The sequence below is a fragment of the Salvelinus fontinalis genome, chromosome 35, assembly GCF_029448725.1.
Source record: "Salvelinus fontinalis isolate EN_2023a chromosome 35, ASM2944872v1, whole genome shotgun sequence".
Classification (NCBI taxonomy): Eukaryota; Metazoa; Chordata; class Actinopteri; order Salmoniformes; family Salmonidae; genus Salvelinus; species Salvelinus fontinalis.
Genome location: NC_074699.1, coordinates 23,237,910 through 23,256,290, shown reverse-complemented (window position 1 = coordinate 23,256,290; position 18,381 = coordinate 23,237,910). Strand labels below are relative to the sequence as shown.

Sequence of the window (18,381 nt, the reverse complement as noted above, 5' to 3'; positions counted from 1 at the left end):
ACCCCTAGGGGTACTTGGCCTATCAACAGGTGGCAAAGAAAAGCTAGTTTGGCTGTAGAGAAGCTGTTTATTATTGATCATTTGTTGATGTTACTTGAGCAGTCCTTACAAAAACGACATTATTTACACAATCAAACCATATAACTATTCTTGATTTAGGCATAAAATATGAGGAAAGCTCAGTCCAAAAGATTAATTCATGTTTTTGATTAGATCAAATATACAATTGTTTCAAAAATAACCCCTTATGAATATAAAAATATGACATGGATATGAAAATATGAGTTGATCAATAGCTTGAATCAATGAAAAACTGACTAGTGTATTTTGTTTTCGACAAGAGGTGCATCTCTGAAACACAGTTAATAGAAACTTCTTACAATCCCACAGATGAAACAAGCTGAAAGAGAGAAATCTTTTGCATCAACCAAACACACAGAAATATGCACATCTCAAAGAAAGAAATCTGCATCATGTGGAAGTTCATGGGATCAATGTTCTTTGGGGTAAAAAATAAAACTAAAGCATTCCATTGTGATTCATGCATAACACCCACTCAACTTTAAAAAGCCTTTAGAGAGTTATCAAAGACATCCAACACATAGGCCTACATATCGTCTGCAAGAATCCAACACATAGGTCTACATATCGTCTGCAAGAATCCAACACATAGGCCTACATATCATCTGCAAGAATCCAACACATAAGCCTACATATCATCTGCAAGAATCCAACACATAGGCCTACATATCATCTGCAAGAATCCAACACATAGGCCTACATATCATCTGCAAGAATCCAACACATAGGCCTACATATCGTCTGCAAGAATCCAACACATAGGCCTACATATCGTCTGCAAGAATCCAACACATAGGCCTACATGTCGTCTGCAAGAATCCAACACATAGGCCTACATATCGTCTGCAAGAATCCAACACATAGGCCTACATATCGTCTGCAAGAATCCAACACATAGGCCTACATATCGTCTGCAAGAATCCAACACATAGGCCTACATATCGTCTGCAAGAATCCAACACATAGGTCTACATATCGTCTGCAAGAATCCAACACATAGGCCTACATATCATCTGCAAGAATCCAACACATAGGCCTACATATCATCTGCAAGAATCCAACACATAGGCCTACATATCATCTGCAAGAATCCAACACATAGGCCTACATATCGTCTGCAAGAATCCAACACATAGGCCTACATATCGTCTGCAAGAATCCAACGCATAGGCCTACATATCATCTGCAAGAATCCAACACATAGGCCTACATATCATCTGCAAGAATCCAACACATAGGCCTACATATCGTCTGCAAGAATCCAACACATAGGCCTACATATCGTCTGCAAGAATCCAACACATAGGCCTACATATCGTCTGCAAGAATCCAACACATAGGTCTACATATCGTCTGCAAGAATCCAACACATAGGTCTACATATCGTCTGCAAGAATCCAACACATAGGCCTACATATCGTCTGCAAGAATCCAACACATAGGTCTACATATCGTCTGCAAGAATGAACCTACCAGTACATGGAGTGTAGGAATGGAGTTTGAGTGAGTGAATCAGATAGGTTCATCAGTATTCAAACCCCAACTCCTCTGTGCCCATACAGTCTTCTGTACCTCTATCAATGGATGTTTAATACAGTGTAGGTATACTTTGGGAAGTTTTAGAGGTATACAGACTGCAGATAGAAACCACTGGTTGACCTAGAGGTCAGGGATCCACTATTCTATAACTCTGTACTGGTGAGTTTTACTGTCTGTCTGGATACAAAACTATTCCGTCTTCCTATTTAGATAGTGTTCTTTCTTGGGTGGATATTTGACATTTAACACATTAACAACCAGGTCTCCACAACGGCCGGAATTTAAACTCTTCTACTCTCTCTCTGCAGCATTATGTGGATAAAGTACATTCATATTTCGAAGAGGCTGTAATACTAGTGACATTCTTTTAATTAAAATTTAAAAAAAGCTTCAATGTTTTAATCTATTAAACCTACTCTTAATTCACAGTTTTCACTCCATTTTTATAAAATAACATCAGCTTGTTATCAACCCAACCCATGATATCAATATCAATCTCAGCCCATTACAACACAAATATTTTTGTTGTTGAATAAAACCAATACAAACTATGTCCCACTCCATTACACTATGAGCTGTATGTAGCAACAGCACCTTAACAAACCCTAAATAACCTCAGCAGCATCCTCGGACTGTGACACCATGCTCTTTCCTTCCCCATCATGGCCAGTAAAGAGAATGACAGGTAAGTCTAGTGAAGCTGGGGGCTAGAGCTATGTGATGACAGGTGTGCGAGGTGGCGTTTTACGGTGCACTTCAGAAACTCAACAGACAGACACCCACCACTCCTTTAAAACGCTGGTGATCCATGTCCAATTAAGCCTCTGGTGCCTGGTGAAAGTTCAGGGGAGGCTGGTACCATTCCCAAGGCCCAGTTCTCATATCTCACTAGGGCAGCCTAAAACAGCAGAGCCCCTGTGCCATGTGCAGCCAAAGCCCATGCTTCTTGTAACACTTTGTAATGTAATGCTTTTATTTAGGTAATTCCATTGATCATATAACGTAGAGAGCTCTTTTGGTGGAGGTGCCTCTTAGGTGGGACGTGAGGAGTTTGTGGACACTCCAAGGGCATTAGGTGTGGGTTCGAGGTGAGACTGTCCAGGTGGGAGTTTACAGTCCAGTATAGTCTCAGGGAGCAGGGTCTGGTTGGCTCTGCATGCGTCTCTCTGCAGCTGCTGCCATGGTCCTGCGTCTCAGCATGGTCATGTCTGAGACAGGGGCGTCTTCCTCCAGAGTGGGCAGGTCCTCCTCGTCCTCTGGGCTCTTTCTCAAGTATCTCCTGTGGGGAAATGAATTGAGGTCAATGTGGGCTGTGTTCAGCAGACACGAAACAGAAGGAAATGCTCAGAAACAGAGAGTGGCAGGGAGAACCTGTCTGAACCAGTCCAATAAGAAACTTCCATTTTGCTAAACTTTTGCTATGGTGTGTCCTTATAAACATGACAGTGATCTCAGTCATTTAGTTACAATAGATCTATTCTGCTACTGTAGTTACTCAGTAAAAGAGCCAGTGACTGAACTCTGACCTAACAGACAAGAAACCACCACCAAGACAGCAACAGGTGTTTGCTCTTATCTAAGAAGACTCTTATTTTGAAAAGATTGTCAGCTGAGGCCTGTTCAGGATGCCGGGTCACGTTGCAAAACATTCAGACAGAAATTGATTGCGTAATAAGATATGATTGTCTGCCAAGTTGAACAGGGTAGGCTATATTTCTATCTGCAAAGCTGGTAAGGTTTCCCCTCACTGAATACACCCGTTTCGTTTGACAGACTGGTCTAGTATTGCCGGTGGTGACAGTACAGTACCTGCGTGCCTGTTGCAGCAGCTCATCCTTCCTCTGCAGCAGCATCTTCTGTCTCTCCTCTGCAGACTTGGAGAAACGGCTCCCTCTGACCTCCAGGTTGCTCAGCTCGCTGGGAGCAGTCTCCACCCCCCCACTGGCTCCTGCCCCCTCTGGGCCTGGGTTCACCTGCACGGGGGAACGCTCAGCCGCCTGGAGGGGGAGAGGCAAGACATCTTTAATCAACACCAGTTAACACCACAGTATACACCTTTAAACACATTTGACTAGATCCTGAACTCATTCCCTCTCTTTTTCTACCTAATCCTCAGAAAGAGGCAGTACAATCACACACAAGGGGAATGTGTAGGCCTTCTGAGGTCTATATGTGGACCACCATGGTCAAAATACCCAATGCACTGAACTGGAGGACCTACCAGAGCAGGGAAGGGCACCACGATGCGTCCCTCCAGGATGTTGTCGGTGGTGACCTCCACAGAGCGGGTCAACTGCAGGTCCTGCAGCACCAAGTGGTAGGGAACCTGAGGAAACATCTCCTGGATCTGATGGGCCTGTGGGGAGTAGAACACTATGTTACCCAAAGCTGTTGATGAAGGGCAGGTGGAAAAACACCTGCCCAAAGATTGTTCCTGTTCCCAAGAAAGCTAAGGTAACTGAGCTAAGCGACTACCGCCCCGTAGCACTCACTTCCGTCATCATGAAGTGCTTTGAGAGACTAGTCAAGGACCATATCACCTCCACCTTACCTGTCACCCTAGACCCAATTCAATTTGCTTACCGACCCAATGGGTCCACAGATGACGCAATCGCAACCACACTGCCCTAACCCATCTGGACAAGAGGAATACCTATGTGAGAACGCTGTTCATCGACTACAGTTCAGCATTTAACACCATAGTACCCTCCAAACTCGTCATCAAGCTCGAGACCCTGGGTCTCGACCCCGCGCTGTGCAACTGGGTCCTGGACTTCCTGACGGGCCGCCCCCAGGTGGTGAGGGTAGGTAACAACCTCTCCACCCCGCTGATCCTCAACACTGGGGCCCCACAAGGGTGCGTTCTCAGCCCTCTCCTGTACTCCCTGTTCACCCACGACTGCGTGGCCATGCACGCCTCCAACTCAATCATCAAGTTTGCGGATGACACTACAGTGGTAGGCTTGATTACCAACAACGTTGAGACGGCCTACAGGGAGGAGGTGAGGGCCCTCGGAGTGTGGTGTCAGGAAAATAACCTCACACTCAACAAGACAAAGGAGATGATTGTGGACTTCAGGAAACAGCTGAGGGAGCACCCCCCTATCCACATTGACGGGACAGTAGTGGAGAGGGTAGTAAGTTTTAAGTTCCTCGGCGTACACATCATGGACAAACTGAATTGGTCCACCCACACAGACAGCGTGCTTCAACCTCAGGAGGCTGAAGAAATTTGGCTTGTCACCAAAAGCACTCACAAACTTGTACAGATGCACAATTGAGAGCATCCTGTCGGGCTGTATCACCGCCTGGTACCGCAAATGCTCCGCCCACAACCGTAAGTCTCTCCAGAGGGTAGTGAGGTCTGCACAACGCATCACTGAGGGCAAACTACCTGCCCTCCAGGACACCTACACCACCCGATGTCACAGGAAGGCCATAAAGATCATCAAGGACAACAACCACCCGAGCCACTGCCTGTTCACCCCGCTATCATCCAGAAGGCGAGGTCAGTACAGGTGCATCAAAGCAGGGACCGAGAGACTGAAAAACAGCTTCTATCTCAAGGTCATCAGACTGTTAAACAGCCACCACTAACATCGAGTGGCTGCTGCCAACATACTGACTCAACCCCAGCTCACTTTAATAATGGAAATTGATCAAAAATGTATCACTAGCCACTTTAAACAATGCCACTTAATATAATGTATATGTATATACTGTACTCTATATCATCTACTGCATCTTGCCATCTTTATGTAATACATGTATCACTAGCCACTTTAAACTATGCACTTTTATGTTTACATACCCTACATTACTCATCTCATATGTATATACTGTACTCGATACCATCTACTGCATCTTGCCTATGCCGTTCTGTACCATCACTCATTCATATATCTTTATGTACATATTCTTTATCCCTTTACACTTGTGTGTATAAGGTAGTAGTTGTGGAATTGTTAGGTTAGATTACTAGTTGGTTATTACTGCATTGTCGGAACTAGAAGCACAAGCATTTCGCTACACTCGCATTAACATCTGCTAACCATGTGTATGTGAGATGATGCTTGCGAGACCTCTTGGAAGGATTAAACCTAGTCCAGGACTAAAAAACATGCTGATGTCCCGGGAGGGGATTAGAGTAAGGCTGTGACTCACCATGGTGTTGAGCTGAGAGTTGTTGGCCTGCTGAGCGATAGCCAGGATGTTAGTGGTGTGCATCACCTCTACTGAGAAACTAGGCAGCCAGCTGGCGATGCGGGAGCCTGGGAGGAGACATCACCACATTAATCACTACCTGAAATGTGCACTATAAGAAATGTCTCTAACAGTGTGATGTCTGTCTATGTGACTATCAACATGTTATATGCCAGAACTCATCATCAACTATACTCAATAGAATAGTCCATTCAGTGAGATCACCTGTGTTGTAAAACAAGTCTGTATGGCCTTACCATCAAAGTGGAAGAAGTGATTGTGTTGGTTGAGGTGTGGTCTGGCGTCTGCAGCGGGGCCCCCAGGGCCCAGGTTGTTCTCCAGTGGGAGGCCAGCCCCCTGCTGCTGGCCTCTGGACGGGCCTCCATCACCACTGATGTTCAGGGACATCCTGCATGTTGGACACGACGTGTCCTGCTCCAGCCACGACCGCAGGCAGGAACTGAGGAATAGCAAACAGGAACGTTAATGTACACAGACACGCAGCAAACACAGGTACAGACACAACACTCTTAGTGTCAATCAAAACATCACCCACATAATGCCACATTCAATCAAGTGTGAGGAAATAATGACTCCTGGGATCTTAGAGGTGCCAAGGTGGCTGGGTCAGTCTCTTACTTGTGGAAGAGGTGTCCGCAGGGCAGTTTACGTGCTGTCTGCATGGTGTCCCAGCAGATGGCACAGTCATCATTGTTGGCTACCAGCTCCTCAGCTGTGGCCACTGCAAACCTGAGAGGTACAGAGCATAACAAATCTAGATCAACAACTGCACTAGTCTCATGAATAGCTAAATAGCTAACAGCTAGATAGCCTGTCATAAGAAAGCAGAGAGACTAGATTCACACACACTGCTACAGCTTCATACACTGAGCCTCAGCTAAGAGTGAAAGAACACCACCCATCACCTAATAAGTAACAGTAGGGATGTATTAAATACAAGACAGTGAGAGCCATCAGTAGGCTGGTCAGTAGACAGACCTGGCCTCCATGTTGTTGATGACACGGAGGTAGTTCTTGTGGCGTCGGATGCGGCGCTGCACCTCATGGAACAGATACCTCAGCTGCATGAAGATCACCAGACTGGCCATGGACAGCCAGATATTACCAAAGAGCTGAGGGGAGACAGGGGAGTCAAACATTAAACACAGCTCTAAGATATTACCAAAGAACTGAGGGGAGACAGGGGAGTCAAACATTAAACACAGCTCTAAGATATTACTAAAGAGCTGAGGGGAGACAGGGGAGTCAAACATTAAACACAGCTCTAAGATATTACTAAAGAGCTGAGGGGAGACAGGGGAGTCAAACATTAAACACAGCTCTAAGATATTACCAAAGAACTGAGGGGAGACAGGGGAGTCAAACATTAAACACAGCTCTAAGATATTACTAAAGAGCTGAGGGGAGACGGGAGTCAAACATTAAACACAGCTCTAAGATATTACTAAAGAACTGAGGGGAGACGGGAGTCAAACATTAAACACAGCTCTAAGATATTACTAAAGAACTGAGGGGAGACGGGAGTCAAACATTAAACACAGCTCTAAGATATTACTAAAGAGCTGAGGGGAGACAGGGGAGTCAAACATTAAACACAGCTCTAAGATATTACTAAAGAGCTGAGGGGAGACGGGAGTCAAACATTAAACACAGCTCTAAGATATTACTAAAGAACTGAGGGGAGACGGGAGTCAAACATTAAACACAGCTCTAAGATATTACTAAAGAGCTGAGGGGAGACAGGGGAGTCAAACATTAAACACAGCTCTAAGATATTACTAAAGAGCTGAGGGGAGACGGGAGTCAAACATTAAACACAGCTCTAAGATATTACTAAAGAACTGAGGGGAGACGGGAGTCAAACATTAAACACAGCTCTAAGATATTACTAAAGAGCTGAGGGGAGACAGGGGAGTCAAACATTAAACACAGCTCTAAGATATTACTAAAGAGCTGAGGGGAGACGGGAGTCAAACATTAAACACAGCTCTAAGATATTACTAAAGAACTGAGGGGAGATGGGAGTCAAACATTAAACACAGCTCTTAGATATTACTAAAGAGCTGAGGGGAGACGGGAGTCAAACATTAAACACAGCTCTAAGATATTACTAAAGAACTGAGGGGAGACGGGAGTCAAACATTAAACACAGCTCTTAGATATTACTAAAGAGCTGAGGGGAGACAGGGGAGTCAAACATTAAACACAGCTCTAAGATATTACTAAAGAACTGAGGGGAGACAGGGGAGTCAAACATTAAACACAGCTCTAAGATATTACTAAAGAGCTGAGGGGAGACAGGGGAGTCAAACATTAAACACAGCTCTTAGATATTACTAAAGAACTGAGGGGAGACAGGGGAGTCAAACATTAAACACAGCTCTAAGATATTACTAAAGAGCTGAGGGGAGACAGGGGAGTCAAACATTAAACACAGCTCTTAGATATTACTAAAGAACTGAGGGGAGACGGGAGTCAAACATTAAACACAGCTCTTAGATATTACTAAAGAACTGAGGGGAGACAGGGGAGTCAAACATTAAACACAGCTCTAAGATATTACTAAAGAACTGAGGGGAGACAGGGGAGTCAAACATTAAACACAGCTCTAAGATATTACTAAAGAACTGAGGGGAGACAGGGGAGTCAAACATTAAACACAGCTCTAAGATATTACTAAAGAGCTGAGGGGAGACAGGGGAGTCAAACATTAAACACAGCTCTTAGATATTACTAAAGAACTGAGGGGAGACAGGGGAGTCAAACATTAAACACAGCTCTAAGATATTACTAAAGAGCTGAGGGGAGACAGGGGAGTCAAACATTAAACACAGCTCTTAGATATTACTAAAGAACTGAGGGGAGACAGGGCAGTCAAACATTAAACACAGCTCTAAGATATTACCAAAGAACTGAGGGGAGACAGGGGAGTCAAATGTTAAAACAGCTCTAAGATATTACTAAAGAGCTGAGGGGAGACGGGAGTCAAATGTTAAAACAGCTCTAAGATATTACTAAAGAGCTGAGGGGAGTCAAATGTTAAAACAGCTCTAAGATCAAACTCTCATCATCTGAGAGGAGACACCATGGACCTTCTCCTCCAATACAGTTGAGGAGGCGAGGAGATAGAATGCAAGGAATCGAAGAAAGACAAATTGAGATAGAGCCCTTATTTTAAATTCAGGATAGTTCAGTCAGCCATCTTGTGGGCCTCTCGGTGTTGCTATTACCCAGTCGGTTAGTTCCCTTACTAATACCAGCCCGTAGTGCTCCCAGCTCTGTCACTCACCAGCATGTGGATGTGGTGCATAAGGTCCAGGGACAGCATAGACAGCTCCATGATGAAGTCAGTGTAGTAGACGTAGGAGCCCTTACTCTCCCAGGTGCCTGGGTGGTTCAGATCCCACAGGTGAATGGTGTACCTGCAGAGAAACAGACTTAGTCAGAACCCTGCCCTGGTCACAATAATGCCTTTTTATTTTGACATTTTTGCACCTATGCTTTTGAATTGTACACACCACAAATCAAACAAATGTATTTATAAAGCTCTTTTTACATAAGTAGCTGTCACGAAGTGCTTATACAGAAACCCAGCCTAAAACCCCAAAGAGCAAGCAATGCAGATATAGAAGCACAGTGGCTAGGGAAAACTCTACAGTGGAAGAGTTAGGAACCTAGGAAGAAACCTACAGTGGCAAGAAAAAGTATGTGAACCCTTTGGAAATACCTGGATTTCTGCATTAATTGGTCATAGAATTTGATCTGCTCTTCATCTAGGTCACAACAATAGACAAACACAGTCTGCTTAAACTAATAACACAAACAATTATACGTTTTCATGACTTTATTGAACACACCGTGTAAACATTCACAGTACAGGGTGGGAAAAGTATGTGAACCCTTGGATTTAATAACTGCTTGACCCTCCTTTGGCAGCAATAACCTCAACCAAATGTTTTCTGTAGCTGCAAATCAGACCTGCTCAACAGTCAGGAGGAATGTTGGACCATTTCTCTTTACAAAACTGTTTCAGTTCAGTAATATTCTTGGGATGTCTGGTGTGAACTGCTCGAGGTCATGCTCCACATCTCCATCGGGTTGAGGTCGGGACTCTGACTGGGCCACTCCAGAAGGTGTATTTTCTTCTGTTGAAGCCATTCCGTTGTTGATTTACTTCTGTGTTTTGGGTCGTTGTCCTGTTGCATCACCCAACTTCTGTTGAGCTTCAATTGGCAGACAGATAGCCTAACATTCTCCTGAAAAATGTCTTGATAAACTTTGGAATTCATTTTTCCGTCGATGATAGCAAGCTGTCCAGGTCCTGAGGCAGCAAAGCAGCCCCAAACCATGATGCTCCCTCCAACATACTTTACAGTTTGGATGAGGTTGATGTTGGTGTGCCATTTTTTCTCCACACATAGTGTTCCTTCCAAACAACTCAACTGTAGTTTGATCTGTACACAGAATATTTTGCCAGTAGCACTTTGGAACATCCAGGTGCACTTTTGCAAACTTCAGATGTGGGGCAATGTTTTTTTTGGACAGCAGTGGCTTCTTCCGTGGTGTCCTCCCATGAACACCATTCTTGTTAATTGTTTTACATATCGTAGACTCGTCAACAGAGATGTTAGCATGATCCAGAGATTTCTGTAAGTCTTTAGCTGACACTCTAAGATTCTTCTTTACCTCATTGAGCATTCTGCGCTGTGCTTTTGCTGTCATCTTTGCAGGACGGCCACTCCTAGGGAGAGTAGCAACAGTGCTGAACTTTCTCCATTTATAGACAATTTGTCTTACCGTGGACTGATGAACATCAAGGCTTTTAGAGATACTTTTATAACCCTTCCCAGCTTTATGCAAGTCAACAATTCTTAATCTTAGGTCTTCTGAGATCTCTTTTGTTCGAGGCATGGTTCACATCAGGCAATGCTTCTTGTGAATAGCAAACTCAATTTTTGTGAGTGTTTTTTATATGGCAAGGCAGTTCTAACCAACATCTCCAATCTTGTCTCATTGATTGGACTCCAGGTTAGCTGGACCCCTGACTCCAATTAGCTTTTGGAGAAGTCATTAGCCTTGGGGTTCACATACTTTTTCCAACCTACACTGTGAATGTTTAAATGATGTATTCAATATAGACAAGAAAAATGCAAAAATGTGTGTGTTATTAGATTAAGCATACTATGTTTGTCTATTGTTGTGACTTAGATGAAGATCAGATCAAATTTGATTGCCAATTTATGCAGAAATCCAGGTAATTCCAAATGGTTCGCATACTTTCTTGCCACTGTCGAGAGGAACCAGGCTCTATAGGGTGACCAGTCCTCGACTCGAAGAGTACATAGTCATTAAGGCCAGACCAACATCAACTTATTTTTGCTTGCGCTAATCAGTAGTTGTAGATCATCATTTAGCTTAACTCTCACTGGGCCAGGCCGAACGCGCACCTCCCCAAAATTCCCAACCAACGCAGCTCTGCGCACACATTCCTCTATTCATTTTAATGTGTTGACAGTTGGAGAAATTGATTGAGCAGCGTTGAGAATTCAAAAAGTACAAAAGCCAACGGTCCAACATTCTAGAACACTGTGCGTACACGTTTTGGACTCTGATAGGCGGTTAATGCTATGGGTGTCCAGACAACACAAAGCAAAGCAACAACTCATACACTTGGCTACTGTTTACAGGGTTTTTGTATAATGTTTTAGCATAACTAATTAATGAACCACTCCAATAAATACAGCTGCCTGCAAGTCATCACGATCACCCTCTGTAGCACAAAGCAGTCTTTCAACAGGTGCTCATGGTAACACATCTAATAGTATGCTAATATTAGAACTGGTTCATTCTAGATCCGCTATGTCATCTGTGTTGCAGTGCAAGAGGGTCTGCATTCTGCAAGGAAGGGTCTTACCTCATGATGACATGTCCAGTCCGCACAGTGACCAGCAGACACTGAAAGACAGAGAAAGACATGAATTATACATAAGTATTTTATACATCCTTTTATTTGTGGGAAACAAATGTAACTGATGACAATGATGTAATACTCATTTGTGACTGAGTAAACCTCCTTGTTACTGTAACTTACAATAAAAAAAACAGCTGGAACAAACTCCTGCAGGATGGTAGTCCCAACTGCCCAGGAGGTTTAGCCAACCCTGCTCTAGTCTACACCAATACTCCTTGCCCAATAGAGAGCAATAGTAAGGCGGTCTTTTTGTAGGCACTAACTCTGCCATGGTTGTTGCTGCCAAACATACCCTTGTAAAACTGACCATCCTACCAATCCTCGACTTCGGTGATGTCATTTACAAAATAGCCTCCAAAACCCTACTCAATAAATTGGATGCAGTCTATCACAGTGCCATCCGTTTTGTCACCAAAGCCCCATATACTACCCACCACTGCGACCTGTACGCTCTCGTTGGCTGGCCCTCGCTTCACACTCGTCGCCAAACCCACTGGCTCCAGGTCATCTACAAGACCCTGCTAGGTAAAGTCCCCCCTTATCTCAGCTCGCTGGTCACCATAGCAACGCCCACCCGTAGCACGCGCTCCAGCAGGTATATCTCTCTGGTCACCCCCAAAACCAATTCTTCCTTTGGCCGCCTCTCCTTCCAGTTCTCTGCTGCCAATGACTGGAACAAACTACAAAAATCTCTGAAACTGGAAAAACTTATCTCCCTCACTAGCTTTAAGCACCAGCTGTCAGAGCAGCTCATAGATTACTGCACCTGTACATAGCCCATCTATAATTTAGCCAAAACAACTACCTCTTTAGCTACTGTATTTATTTATTTTGCTCCTTTGCACCCCATTATTTCTATCTCTACTTTGCACCTTCTTCCACTGCAAACCAACCATTCCAGTGTTATTTTTTTTACTTGCTATATTGTATTTACTTCGCCACCATGGCCTTTTTATATATATTTTTTATTTATTTATATATATATCTTGTTTGCCTTCACCTCCCTTATCTCACCTCACTTGCTCATATTGTATATAGACTTATTTTCACTGTATTATTGACTGTATGTTTGTTTTACTCCATGTGTAACTATGTGTTGTTGTATGTGTCGAACTGCTTTGCTTTATCTTGGCCAGGTCGCAATTGTAAATGAGAACGTGTTCTCAATTTGCCTACCTGGTTAAATAAAGGTGAAATAAAATTTTTAAAAAATGGTTCGTTGGACAAAGTCTATGGGGAAATTAACAGAGTTTCGTAGGGTTTTTCAGACAAACGCCTAAAATAAGGTCTGTGGTAAACACATTGGCTTAGGAGATCTGATACGTTTTGTTCTATTAGAATCTTCATCAGCTAACGTCACTTTTTGAGAATTTTTAAACATTTATGTAATCAGAAAAAGCACATAAAGGCTTCATAATTCATAAAGGTCATGTTAACTGACTGATATTCTCTCATAGAACAAAATGTATAACATATCCTAAGTCTGTGTTAACCTCAGACCTTATTTTCGGTGTCTATTCCAAAACCCTATTCTTTCCCCATAGGAATTTCTGAATGAACCAGAGGTAACTAATTTCCGTTTATTAGGACTACAAGCTGGTGAGCTCTTTAGGGTCAGGTCCTCACCTCGGCAGCCATGAAGGAGAGAGTGTGCATTCCATGTGCAGCGCCCAGCAGACCACAGACCACAGCAAGACCACAGCAGCCCAGCAGCAGGGACACCAGTAGGGTAAGGACACGCACATGGCTGTTCATAGAAGTAGTGGGGGAGAAGGACAGCTGCAAGGGGGAACAGGTACACATTAACCCACTGTATACACTCATTCAGAAAGAGATATTACTAATCACAGATGTAGACAGACACGCACACCTACATATAACTTGTACTTTCATACAAAGAGTGACCGACACACACAATAACAATTTAGGGGTGGTTGCAGACTTCATGGCTACTCTTTCAATAGACTTTCCCGTTGAGCATGTTTTTGGTCAAGAGGTAAGCTTTATCTGGGCAGTGTCACTGCAGCCCCATACTGTACTACTAACACATGCTCAAATAACATGTCTAGTGACAGACAACAATATTGACACAGCTACAGTGACACACATACAGGCTTGTTATGCAGCCTTTCATCCAACTTTTACTGCAGACAGCAGCAACAAAGTACAGCATTCCAACAGGTGCCATGTCAGCTGATATGATACGAGGAAAACGTAACACCCATTGATTTCAGACAGAAGTCATTCTTCACAATGTGGTGTGATGTTCTGTTTTCCTATAGCTACAGCACACTACCTAAATGTTCATCTTAGTTTTTTTGTAGTCCCTCACTCTGTAGTTTGAGTCTATGAAGTGACTGAAACATTAGCTAAACCTAAGACCCTGGCCTACATACATACAGCAAGAACTAGGCTTATTAATAGGTCCGGCCTGGACCTGAAAGAGACCCAGTCTATGGCAGTCACTGTGACTGAATGTATAGCCAACAGCGTCATATCACTGGCATCTAACATAGGTATATATGTTTACAGTGTAAACAAGTCAACAAGGTCACTCTCTCTACAGTTCAGTGGGTGGGCCCATCTACATTTTGTAATTTCCTTATTTCAGTTATTTATTCAGTACTCTAATAAGTTGTCATGCATACTGTGTAATAGCACTTGTTACCCAATTTAACTAGTTTTATAACATATATATATTTTTTAAATAAATTGAACCTTTATATCATGCCGTTACTCATAATTATTTAAAACTACTTATGACAAATGTTGTTATATAGCTGTTATAAAGGCTTTATGAATGCATTCATAAAGACACCAACAGTAAAGTGTTAAGCTATCTTAAGATGAATGCACCAATGTAAGTCGCTCTGGATAAGAGCATCTGCTAAATGACAATAAATGTACTGTTAGAAGTTGATGAGACGTACGTATTCAAAGCGGTCCTTGCACAGCTGGACCATAAGGTGGAGGAAGACCAGGGCAGAGAACCACAGACACCACATGACCACCTCTTCCACCATCTGAACGTTCAGCACCCCGAAGATAAAGATGAACTTATAGAAGATGAAGTTCCAGAACTTGTCCTTAAGGTGCTGAGGAGAAAGAGGAGGGGAGGGGAGTAGAGAGGAGATGGGACGAGAGAGGGGTGGAGAGAGGAGAGGTCAATACATTAGAACATGGATGGAGTGGTCAGACTACACTAATAGACTCAAACCACTAGTGTGGATTTCAATGATAAGATCTTGTTTTGCGGACTATTTGTGGACATGTTTGTACTATAGTTTACATAAACACAGTTAGATGCCTGACCTTCAATAAGGTGACATGCCAAAAAGCAAACACTTGAGAAAACATGCAAGTACCATGTCGACATGCGAGTACACACAAGGCTTATCAAATTATCCCAAATATCAGTTATTAAGGTTACCACCACAACTCCAAGCCTCACCTGCTTCTCACTGACTCGGAGGGGCCCAAAAACCATGTACTGGATCATCTTAGCAATTAACATCAGAGAACAGCAAGCTGTATTCACCAACACCTGAGTAGAGAAGAGCAGACAACTTAGCACCATGTAACAACTAAGTAACGTAACAACAATATTGGCTGCTTGGCTGAGCTGAGCCTATCTTGAATAAGACTTACCCATACAAAGAGACTGTCAGTGACCAGGTACCACATAACAGTGGTCGCCAATTCTGTATCTGCACCCACAACATCATTGCTAGTCACATGTTCTAGGCCTAGGCCGCCTCTATTATCCCCTTCTAAGGGTGCAGGTGGTGGAGGCTCGTCCATGTCTGGAACCCCGAACCCCTGTTCAGTCACAGTAGTGTAGGCGCTGAAGATGCTTCCAGCCAGCAGAACCACACTCAGCGCTGTGTAGGTCTGCAGACTGGGCCAGGGAAACCTCTCCAGGAATAGCAGAGGCATTGGAATGTTAATATTGGAGGTCTCTCACACACAAGACTTGTGAAGTTAGGCCTAATAGGCTTGACACTGATTTCCACCACACTTTAGCTCTGTCAACAACCTGCAGGGAAGGAAAACAAATCAATAAGGCAACTGTAGGTAATGGTAATGCATGGAACTAGCTAGCTAGTGTAACGGTAGTAAGCCTGAGCAACAAGCTCTCTCTGTCTAGTACTAGTTTCCAGTGTTGTTTCACTGGCCAGAGACAGTTGTAGATGGCTAACTGAGCAGCTAAACGTGCTAGTTAAGTTCATATTGTTATTAGCTAGCTTTCTAACTAGCTACCGCTATCAAAACAACGCCCATTTTGGTCCAGCTACCTAGTAAGTGCTAGACTAATGTTGCATGGAAGCTAGCTAGCTGTTAGCTACAAGTTTAGCTAGCTAGCTACCCAATGTTGTATAGTTCAAATAAAACAAACTCCTATAGAGGACCTGATATTGCTTATAAATTAGCACTTTAGCTAGCTGGCTGTCTAGTTAAAAAAAAGTCCAAACTCTCTAGCTAGCTAACGTTACCTGTCCCAGAGTCTGTCTGATGTTTCCGTACTCAGCAGAGGTTGCTAACTAGCTAGCATTAGCAACTAGCTAGCTGGTGATTATGAAATTCACCGAACCAATCTGGTTAAAATTTGAGCAAAGACATTTCACTCAACTTACAAATTAATCAATTTGACATTAACTAGCTAACTTCATGTCCAAAATACAATTTCCTCTTGTTGAGGTTGACAGTAGACTACATTAAAATTCCCCGATCCGTGGTTATTGCTGCGTTCATACACTTGTCCGAACTAGGAAACTCGGAAATTTCCATTTTGCTAAGTCGTTGACCGCGGCACGTGTATAACTTCAACCAGTAAGCAGGTCGGACATTTCCGAGTTTCCTAGTTCCGTCTAGTGTGTGAACGCGGCATATGTTGATGACATCTTGTTTATTTCTCACTGGCTGGAGATATACAATCTATCTATGTTGGAGACCCAGGACATGAAATTCTGAGCGTCATCACAACAACTTTCAAAATAAAAGTCCATCAAGTGCAAAGTTGTCCAGTAAAATCAGGGTTGGGGTGTAACTGATTACACGCACTCAATTACATGTCTAATTAGGAAAAACAATTACATGTAATCACTTACTTTACCAGCAAAAATATTGCAATCAGATTACAGATACTTTTGAACAACTAGATGATTACTTCTTGGATTACTTTTTTATTCAGAAAGGATGTTTGCAAAAAATTAATTCTGACATCTTTCTGTTTTCTCAATGACTTTCAATTCAACATTAAAAAAAAAGGTGCAAGTTTAAGTTTGACACACCAAATGAGTTTGATGGATCCTTTTAATCTTTATTCTTTTGAAAAAGTAATCCAAAAGTAATGTAACTAGGATTACAGTTTTGGACAGGTAACTGGTAACTGTGAAAGTAATCCGATTATGTTACTGAGTTTGTGTTATCCTAGTTATATTACTGATCACAAGTTTGTAATACATTACATTTAGAACGTAACCTACCCATCCAAAAAAATCGTTATTTTTTTTATTAATTCATGACAAACCCTGTTTACAGCAGGTATAAAAGGTGCAGTCAAATGCTTATGCACTAGCTTCCTCGACAATGCAGTAGAGTAATCAATAATAACAATGAAAAGAGTCAACCCTATGTCAAATAAAATGCTATTTTTCACGAGCCAAATACAACAGGTGTAGACTTTACAGTGAAATGCTTACTTGCAACAATGCAGAGTTAAAAAGTAAGAAAACAATTTACTAAAGAAAAATAGTAACACAATAAATTAACAATAACGAGGCTACAGTATATACAAGGAGTACCGGTACCGAGTCAATGTGCAGGGGTACAAGGTTGTTGAGGTAATATGTACATGTAGGTAGGGGTAAAAATGACTAGGTAATCAGGATAGATAATAAACAGAGTAGCAACAGTGCATGTGAAGAGAGTGAAAAAGTGTGAAAGTGTGTCTATGTGTGAGTGTGTGGTGTCAATATGCATGTGTGTGTTTTGTGTGTGTGAGCGTATGTAGTGTGTGTGTGTGTGTGTGTGTGCGTGTGTGAGTGTGTGGTGTCAATATGCATGTGTGTGTGTGTGTGTTTTGTGTGTTTGAGCGTATGTAGTGTGTGTGTGTGTGTGTGTGTGTGTGTGTATGTGTTGGAGTGTCAGTGTAGTGTGTGTGGGTAGAGTCTACTGAGTGTGCGTAGAGCCAGTGCAAGAGTTAGTGCAAAAAAAGGGGGGGGTGGAGGGGGGTCAATGGCCAAACGTTTTGAGAATGACACAAATATTAATTTCCACAAAGTTTGCTGCTTCAGTGTCTTTAGATATTTTTGTTAGGTGTTATTATGGAATACTGAAGTATAATTACAAGCATTTCATAAGTGTCAAAGGCTTTTATTGACAATTACATGAAGTTGATGCAAAGAGTCAATATGTGCAGTGTTGACCCTTCTTTTTCAAGACCTCTGCAATCTGCCCTGGCATGCTGTCAATTAACTTCTGGGCCACATCCTGACTAATGGCAGCCCATTCTTGCATAATCAATGCTTGGAGTTTGTCAGAATTTGTGGGTTTTTGTTTGTCCA

General features: G+C 42.8%; 1 protein-coding gene across 3 annotated transcripts; it reads right to left on the bottom strand.

The window, feature by feature from the left end:
• Positions 1 to 47: 47 nt before the first annotated feature.
• On the bottom strand, positions 48 to 16,731 carry LOC129834585 (E3 ubiquitin-protein ligase AMFR-like). Of its 3 annotated transcripts, none has more exons than XM_055899702.1 (14): positions 16,309 to 16,731; positions 15,464 to 15,851; positions 15,267 to 15,359; positions 14,746 to 14,910; positions 13,442 to 13,594; positions 11,759 to 11,799; positions 9,134 to 9,266; positions 6,823 to 6,956; positions 6,463 to 6,573; positions 6,081 to 6,283; positions 5,785 to 5,891; positions 3,842 to 3,976; positions 3,430 to 3,617; positions 48 to 2,899 (listed from the first exon to the last, which is right to left on the bottom strand). In XM_055899702.1, the coding sequence occupies exons 2-14, from the start codon at positions 15,749 to 15,751 to the stop codon at positions 2,749 to 2,751; spliced, it is 1,902 nt and encodes a 633-aa protein (XP_055755677.1). In that variant the 5' UTR covers positions 15,752 to 15,851; positions 16,309 to 16,731; the 3' UTR covers positions 48 to 2,748. The 3 variants fall into 3 exon arrangements, with proteins under 3 accessions (XP_055755677.1, XP_055755679.1, XP_055755678.1); XM_055899704.1 differs by having other exon boundaries at positions 16,450 to 16,731; XM_055899703.1 differs by having other exon boundaries at positions 15,464 to 16,731.
• Between the last annotated feature and the right edge of the window lie 1,650 nt (positions 16,732 to 18,381).